General features: G+C 37.3%; 2 protein-coding genes across 2 annotated transcripts; one reads left to right on the top strand and one right to left on the bottom strand.

Moving 5' to 3' along the window:
• Positions 1–989: 989 nt before the first annotated feature.
• On the top strand, positions 990–3,698 carry LOC125187293 (G-type lectin S-receptor-like serine/threonine-protein kinase LECRK2). The gene is made up of 3 exons (XM_048083857.1): positions 990–2,238; positions 2,338–2,382; positions 2,494–3,698. The coding sequence occupies exons 1-3, from the start codon at positions 990–992 to the stop codon at positions 3,696–3,698; spliced, it is 2,499 nt and encodes an 832-aa protein (XP_047939814.1).
• An 810-nt stretch (positions 3,699–4,508) lies between these two features.
• Positions 4,509–7,495, bottom strand: LOC125201494 (delta(7)-sterol-C5(6)-desaturase). Its single transcript, XM_048099637.1, has 3 exons — positions 7,148–7,495; positions 6,200–6,505; positions 4,509–5,030 (listed from the first exon to the last, which is right to left on the bottom strand). The coding sequence occupies exons 1-3, from the start codon at positions 7,362–7,364 to the stop codon at positions 4,738–4,740; spliced, it is 816 nt and encodes a 271-aa protein (XP_047955594.1). The 5' UTR covers positions 7,365–7,495; the 3' UTR covers positions 4,509–4,737.
• Between the last annotated feature and the right edge of the window lie 1,708 nt (positions 7,496–9,203).

The raw sequence follows: 9,203 nt of genomic DNA, 5'->3' as shown, positions 1-9,203 counted from the left end.
TTTTTAAAATAGCAACTATTTCCATTTTAGGTCGTTCCTTAAAAATAGAAACTTTAGAATCTTTCTATTTTAGGACATAGACCTCACAATCCACTAACTCTACTTTCACTACTTTTTCTCTTCATCTCTCTTATTTTACTCATTTTTCTTTTCTCCTCTCTTACTTTACTAGTTCTTCTCACTTACTTTACCAATTGTGTATTAAAATCTGTGTCGTTTCAAATGTTTCTATTTTTTTAATACGGGGAGAGTAAGAAAAAAGAAGAGAAAATAGATTAAAAAAATTGAAAATCTCTTATTTCGAAAAATTCGCATGCTACGATCCCATGTTCCGAAAAATAAGCGAATTTAATCCAAATTTCGAAAGACTTGCGATTGAGACCTTTTTTTCAAAATCTCTTAAGAACTCTATAAACAACTCCAACTTGAATAACATTGTACAAAATAAATATTAGACTCTAAACCAAATCAAACTCTAAGATATAAGTTTATCCCTAGCAAACTAATACTAGCAACAAAATAAATTAATCATAATAAAGACTAACGAGTACTCCCTCCGTCCCTCTGTAGCTGTGCCGTATCCCTTTTTCGGTTGTCCCAAAAGAAACGCATCTACTACATAGGGATGAGCACTGAGCAAAGTACCTGAAAACAGACTATTTGATCCGAACCAAATTAAAATTTGAAATTTGGTTTGCTTTTTTCTTCGAATTTCAGTTCGGTTCGATTTAAATTCTTGGCAAATTTCGATTTTTGGGTTCATAGGAAGTGTTTTAGGGATATAGAAATTTACCTGCGAATTTAGATTTGTGCCGCCATAGCATCTAGATTGTTTACTAGAAGACAAGTGCATTAGCTGTTACCAAAGATGATCATTTTGTCTATATATTTATACAAGAAATGTTGATAGTAATTACCGAAGTAGATTAAGACTTGAATAATCTTGCATGGTAACCCAATGCTTCTCTTTCTTGATGAAAATAAGTAAAATGGCCACTTTTGCAGCCTTGTTTCTCTTCCTTTCTGCTCCCATTTCAGCAGAACCCACTTTTCCAGTAATCACATCAATCAGCCTATTATCTTCCTTAACACCCACAGACAACACTTCATGGTTCTCGGCTTCGAACACCTTCGCCTTCGGGTTCCACGACACGGAGGATGGCTATTCCGTCTGCATCTTTTTCGGCAGCATCAAGGAGAGGACAGTGGTGTGGACAGCTAACACAGAGAAGAATCCGGTCGTTCCTGATGACGTTGTTCTGGTGCTAACGGGAGATGGACTGGTCTTGCATAAGAACGATACAAACGATATATTATCTCGGGTTGATAACTCTTCCCAACCTATAGCATGGGCAGAAATGCTTGACAATGGCAACTTTGTTCTCTACAATGCTAATTCCAGTGTCGTTTGGCAGACCTTTGATTACCCGACTGACACCCTTCTGCCCGGACAGCGCCTTCCACGGGGCGGGATGCTTTTGACTAGAGCTGCGAAGACGGATTTCAGGATGGGGATTTTCAGGCTGTGGATGCAATATGATGCGAACCTTGTTCTGTACTATGTGTACGGACAAGACACACCGATAGATGCCTACTTCTCGTTCGACACATGGGGGATGGGCAACGATGTATCGTTGAATCTTGAATATGATGGCTGTCTTTCTTTGTACAACGGCAGTGTCAGGAAGAAGAGTTTAACCTCGGGAGGGAACCCAACAGTAGGGGCCATCAGTCTCGTGAGGCTCGATTTGGATGGAATTCTTCGTCTGTACAATCGATCACTGGAGAGAGAAGACAATTGGAAGTCAATATGGTCAGCCACGGAGGACAAATGTTTACCGGAGGACTTGTGTGGCGTTAATAGCTACTGCACTAACACGGATGGAGGTGCGGAGTGCAGATGCCTCCCCGGATTTGATATCGCTCGTGAAGGAGAATGGAGCGCCGGCTGCACCTCCGATTTAAAGGTAGACTGCAGAGACACGAAACAAAGTAGAAGCTATGAGATGAGGAGTGTTGCCAATGTAACATGGGAAGACAATTACTACAGTGCTTTGAGAGGAACGACTGAAGAAAGTTGCAAAGACGGCTGTCTACAAGATTGCAACTGTACTGTAGCCTTGTTTAGAGATGGAGAATGTCGGAAGCAAAAGCTTCCGCTAAGCCGTGGCAGATTTTCTCCAAAAGACACTGACATGGCTTTTGTGAGAGTGAACAGCCTCACCCATATTTATCCAGGCAAGACAATTATGAACTATCACACTGTTCACAATTTCTTTTCCATATGTATGCACTTCTGAGGCTTAACCATTGCTAGATTTCTATTCGGATTGACAGGACATCGAAAGAGGCTTACCGGTGTGCAGAAGCGTGCATTACTAGGTAAGTACCGAATAAATAATCGTGTACAAAAATCTCACTAGAACTGCATGTCAAGCAAATAGTGTTTCAGTAGCTAAAACTGCAGTCTACCTAATTGTTTGTTTTTTCCAGTATCTATTTGGTTAAAATTCTGCAACCTATATTATTTGTACAACTCGGCAGGAGTATCGCTTGGTATACTTGGTCTGCTTATATCCGTCATTTTCTACTACGTTAGAAGACAGCGTGGATGGTGCAATCAGGGAAAGGAAAACAAACAGCGTATCGACAAATTTGTACTCAACCATGGATATCTGGCTCCGAAAAGATACAGCTACAATGAAATCAAAAAAATAACAAAATCCTTCACTGAGAAACTAGGCCAAGGAGGCTATGGTGTTGTGTACAAAGGAAAGCTACCTGAAGGTCAGCTAGTGGCAGTGAAGGTCTTAAAGAAAACTCATGATAATGCGGAAGAATTTGTTAACGAGGTCGCCAGCATCAGTAGAACCTCCCATGTCAACATTGTCAATCTCTTGGGATTTTGCTATGAGAGAAACAACAAGGCTCTAGTCTATGAATTTATGCCCAACAAATCATTAGACAAGTTCATCCACAAGAGCCGATCTGTGGATCCAAATTGCTCGCTAGGGTGGAGGAAAATGTACGAGATTGCAGTTGGGGTTGCCCAAGGTCTTGAGTACCTGCATAGAGGCTGCAACACGAGGATCGTGCATTTTGATATCAAGCCTCAGAATATTCTTTTGGATGAAGACTTTTGCCCAAAGATATCGGATTTTGGGCTTGCTAAATTGTGTGTGAAGAAGCAGAGCATAATATCTATGCTTGGAACAAGAGGAACTATAGGGTACATTGCTCCTGAAGTGTTCTCAAGAAATTTCGGTGTAGTTTCTCACAAATCTGATGTGTACAGCTATGGTATTACGCTTCTTCGAATGGCAGAAACAGGGACTAATGTTGAGAATAAGTCATCTCAATCAAGTGAACATTATTTCCTTGAAGAAATTTATGAGCATGTGGTAATGCAAAATGAAAAGATTCATGCCCTCATGACAGAAGAGGAAGAAGAAGTTGTGAGGAAAATGTTAATGGTAGGTTTTTGGTGCACTCAGACAGCTCCATTAGATAGGCCTTCGATGAATAAAGTGGTGGATATGTTGCAAGGGAATCTGCAGTCTATACAGATTCCCCCAATGCCATTTTTGCTCTCTTCTCCTAAGCCACAGCTCTCATGTTCACTTCCTGTAATTGTGGAAACATATGAAACTCCATATGGTTTAATAAACCATTACCAACCTAGGGGCACACTCCCGTGAGCGCGCGCAAATTTGAGTGGCGGCGGCTGAGTGGAAGAGGGAGAGGCGATGGCCGTGCAGGAGGGAAGGAGACAGCGGAAGAGGTGAAGAGGGGGAGGATTAACCTATTGTATACAAGTTTTTTGGTGAAACAAAAGGTTGAATATCGAGTTCCATCAGTTTTCTTGCTAAATCGATCATGTTTCGACATTACTCCCATTACTAGGAATTTGCAATGTAAAGTCATAAACAAACTTCAACATTTATGCAAATAAGAAAACTGCTTTAACACTATCAATCTATCATAAAATCACCACCCCAGTAAGTTATATATTATGAACTGGAAGGAATACTTACTAAACAGCTTATCTGATCTGATGCAACCGTCTCTTTATCCCTGTCCAGCAAAAGCGCTGAGGTTGTCAGCCAATGCTGCTAACAGCCACCAGTTGGGCCTCTTCCGCTGCTGCAATTTTCTCCACTGCTCTCCTTACCACATCCCACGGCCTCACCACCATGTAGCCTGACCGACTTTTCATTCCTTGCTTTTTTGGATTTTCCTCGTTTATACACTAATGCTCATGTCCTCAAGCACGAGTATGAGTCCCCCTTAATTGATTTCAACCCCAAACTCAAACCTAGTATAATATAGATTGGAGTTCAGAACAATATTCTAAAACAAGACAGAAAGTAGCATCCTAGAAAGAGTTGGTACAACATTTGTATTGCAAATCAGATCTCCAACCATATACCACAGCCTGGATCCAAATATTTTACTGCTTATTACAACTATCACCTTAGCCATGTTCCATTGTTTTGAGAGAGAAAAAATGCGAATAAAAGGTGTCTGGAATATAGAAACAAAACAAATACGAATAAAAGGTCTCATAAATTTCACATTTTTTCCCTACTCTAGAACGAATTCTAGAAAAGAAAAACCAATCAGTAATTGACAAAATGTACATCTGAAGCATGCAAGCAAAAGATAGTTTTTCTTTCCTGATGAATCATCAAAAGGAAAGAAGAACTAATACTAGGACCCTAAAAACAGCAACGGGCATTATATCTTCTTGGCGTCATCTTCCAGTGGATCACGTAGGGTTCCGAACATCCAGTCCATCCATATTGTGTAGTGGCCATAGTTATGGCGATAAGTGGTGTGGTGAATCGTGTGGTAGCCAGCACCCATTACCGGCCATATTTGCCCGTGTATGCAGTCGTGAATATTGGCAGTCCACAGAGCCTCTATGAACAGAAGGGCTATGTGCGACGTGAAATGCATTGGCACCAGGAAGAGAGCTACCACATGGGGCACTGCCTGCAGTATACCATCAAGTGGGTGGAAGGCCAGACCTAATTTAAAAAGAACCATCTCAATAGTTAGCAGTCATAATTTTCAATGCAATGCATTATAATCTACCCACACTAGAAACAAAACAAGATCATAATATAAATGTGATGCACAGGCACGGCACAGCCATAATTTTCAAGGTAATGCGTTATAATCTATCCACACAAGAAGCAAGATCACATTATAAATGTGATGCACAAATTTTTAGCAAAGAATGTAGTACTAGTTTACAGTGACTTGCATCTATTAGATTATATGAATAACACATTGAAATTAAATGGAACACGTAAACTAAAAGATTCATGACATGAGGAGTACAAAGAAAATAAATTTTAAACACATAAAAAGTTAAAGTTTCAACACATTTATTTATTCATCACTGTATTGCTACAAACGCTGATTTTTCTTTTCATTTATGGAGAGACTAAAAGCCAGATCTTATAGATCAAAAGGTGTTGGATTTAGCACGTATGGGCATATTAACAGGCGATAGAATGTTATGCTAGATGTAGAATGGAAAGTAGAATAACACTAGTTGCAAAAGGATGTCGAGATAAAATAAGACTAGTTACTTTCACAAAATGGATAATTACCAAGGAGCCCAGGTTTCTCAAGATCTCGACTAGTTCAAAGTACATTGTATTACATAACCAGAAGAAATCCAATTCCTGTACGAGGTAACTGTTTCAAAGCATGTATCGATGTAACCATTGACAGGGGGGTATTAAGTCATCTTCTTAGCAGCTGAGGGAGGTCACATACCTCACTAAATATACAGTTTCAAGTCAGTCAATTACAATATTGTTGTAACAGAAAGTTCACACACAATCCTAAGGTGACAATGAAAGAAATAATTAGGAAATACTTTAAGGTTACTTTTCCTCTCTCATAAGCATCATTCTAGTGCTGATTTTTGCCAATTGCATGGTTTACTCTTTACACAAAAGCAAAAGCAAAAGTGAAACAAACTACAGAATTCCATAAATAATTCTTCTTCAAGGCCACAAAATTCATAGGTTACCATTCATGTTCGAAGTATCCTACCTTGCTGCAACTTGGCTACTTTCAAAACTAAGTGTCTACTGGTTGCAGTGAACACTCCTTAAAATTGTCTAAGCAATGGAACGTAGTAAATTATCATGTGTAGATATGAGATAGAACAAGAAATTACCAGCAAATGGGGAGAGCGTATTTTGCTTGTTATATATGTGATGCGTGGCGTGGAGATACTTATAGAGAGGCTTTATGTCATGCAGCTCTCTATGCATCCAGTATATTCCAAATTCCACAATTATAAGATAGACACAAATATAGCAGAGGTATTCAGCAAACCCAACATCGCTTATTCTTGGAAAGCATTTAGTCCATCCACGTTCAATCATGTATTCAGAGATTGTTGGTAGAGCACAGTACCATGGCATAGCTTTCATTGCAACCTTTATCTGCAAAAGCATGGCTTTTCTAGTAGGAATGGCATCTGAAATCAAACAGATCATCAATGTAACATATCCTGCCAAACTAGACTGATATTCATATGCTTCATTCAGCTAAAACCGCTCAAGGAGAACAACAAACACAGATTTAGGCCTTATAAATCTAGTTTCCACCTGCTCAATTGCATAAACAAAATAGTAAAGATGAACAAAACATAGCCTAAAAATAAAGTACTATCAGCTAATAATGATTTTGACCAAATAATTTAAAAAGAATTATCTAAAATACTAGCCACTAGCAGATGAGAGCTTAAAACAGTAAATACACCGAACAAAATTAGGTTTTGCTCCCATATTTGCAACAGTCAAATCTCTTTAAAAGGCTTCCAAGGAGACAAACAAACAAACCCAGTCACAAACTACATCACCATAACAGATTCCGAATCGATCCAAATTTGGCAAATGTGAAAATACTACGTCAGACATCAATACTTCATTTCCCCAAAATCACAGAATCCACAATTTTTCTAACTAATCCGCGCTCATCACACATTGGGAAAATGCTCAAATCAAAATTGAGAGCAAACCAAAATTGACATCAGATTAAAAAGCGGATACACGATCAGATCGCGAGAATGCGGCTAATCCTCATTCATCGAACAGCAGAAAAAGAGAGAGACGGTGACCTTTAGGAAGATAGACATTGCGCTTTAAGTAGTAGATGTAGAAACACCATAAGATCCCGGAGACCATGTAGAGCAAGGTGCCGCCAATGTAGTTCCGTAGCCAGCCTCTGTAGAAGTGGGGGAGTGGGGCCCACCACTTCTCCGGCAGCACCGCTCCGAGAACGAGGTCGTTGTACCACGAAGTTTCTTCCACGAACTGGCGCAGCTGATCCTCCATCGCCCCGGCGGAGAAGCAGAGGATTCAGAGAGAGAGAGTTCCAATTGGGAGTAGTTTAATGGGGAGAGAAGGAGAAATAGAGTGAAGTGTGGAGGAGATTTGTTTATATTGAAGATTTTTTAAGTTCTCTACCTCTTTTTGTTCTGTAAATGCTTCGTCTGGCTTCATAATATATCTGATATTAATATTTACCCAAAAAAAAATGGTGTGGATCGTATTAATTATTACTTTCTCTTTTATATTTCATTGCAATTTTTCCCTTTTCATTTATCTCATAAATATGCATTTTTAACTTTGAAATTTTTTCTTCATTATTAATATTTTAATTATTTTTCTTTATATTTTTCTCTTACTTTACTATTTGTGTATTAAAATCACTAATCGTAAGTAGGTCTCGTATTTCACTAACTTACTTCACTCGCAATCTATTATAAAACCAATATAAAAAAAATAGACATCGTATTCCACTAACATTTTCATTCTACTATTATTCACATTTCTTAAAACTCGTGACCCTACCAAATACTCCCTCCATCTCAATTTTATAGTCACATTTTACCATAAAAGTTTGTCCTACATTTATAGTCACATTTAAAATTTTTCATATTTGGACATAAAATTTTACCCCATTATTCACTAAAATTACACCAAAATGTCATTATTAACACAAAAATAAACCAAAACAAAAATAAAAAACCAAAAAGTCAAAAAGGGACCACCTTTAACCAACTCCCTTCATTTATTACACACTTCATTATCTTACTTCATTTATTACACACTCCACCATCTCACTCTTCCATCTCACTTCATTTATTACACACTCCACTATCTCACTTCATTAATTACACACTCCACCAATTCCTTAAAACTCATGCTATAACTAAATGTGACTATAAATTTGGGACGGAGGGAGTATGATTTTTATTGTGAACGGAGGAGTAACAGTTTAAGTAATTTTATAAACTAATAGATTTTGAATATAATATTGTTAAGAGTAAGAAAAAATGATATAGCAAAATGAAAATAGGTAAAATTTACATCAAAACAAATTATAGTTAAATGATACTTTAACATTTTAACAAAAAGAAAAAACAAAAATTAAAAATACCAAAAAATGAAAAGAAACCAAATAAAATGAAAAATGGTAATGTTTGGACTGGGGTGCAAAACCCATCAACACTCATTCGCGTAGAAGTAATCCTAACTTGGTGACGTGGTGTCTCATAACAGTTTCTTTAATGAGGTAAATTTAATATTTTAATTTTTACTAATAATATTTCAACAATTTGTTCGCTTTTATATCTGTTTACATATTCGTATTTTAATTTTTGGTTAGTTTTGAATTATTTTTCCCCAATCAATACTCCCTTCATTCTATAGTAATAGAGTCATTTTGACATTTTGGTACATTCCATATTAATAAAGTCATTTTCCTTTTTAGTAAAAGTCTAACACATTTTTTCACTAATATTTTTTTCTCTTACTTTTTTATCTCTCCGTTTCTTTACTCTTTTTATTTTTTACTTTATTCTCCATTTACTTAACTCACCTAGCATGATTTTTTTTAATTTTCGTGCTAAAAAGAAATATTTCTATTACTATGAAATAGAGGAAGTATTAGGTTTATTAATTTTTTTTGGAAGAAAATATTACTAGGTTTATTTGTTACTCCTAATAAAATCTTAGATTGTGCTTGAGTTGGAACATGAATGGGATACAGACATGCATTAACTTATATTATTGACACTGACGTGACATGACATCAACAATTCTATGTGCACTTGCATTACTATGTACTGTACTCCACTTACCGATATTTCTTATACTCCCGCCGACCGC

Source organism: Salvia hispanica, chromosome 1, assembly GCF_023119035.1.
Source record: "Salvia hispanica cultivar TCC Black 2014 chromosome 1, UniMelb_Shisp_WGS_1.0, whole genome shotgun sequence".
Taxonomy (NCBI): domain Eukaryota; kingdom Viridiplantae; phylum Streptophyta; class Magnoliopsida; order Lamiales; family Lamiaceae; genus Salvia; species Salvia hispanica.
The sequence above is the reverse complement of the archived record's forward strand: the minus strand, read 5'-3'. Positions and strand labels throughout refer to the sequence as shown.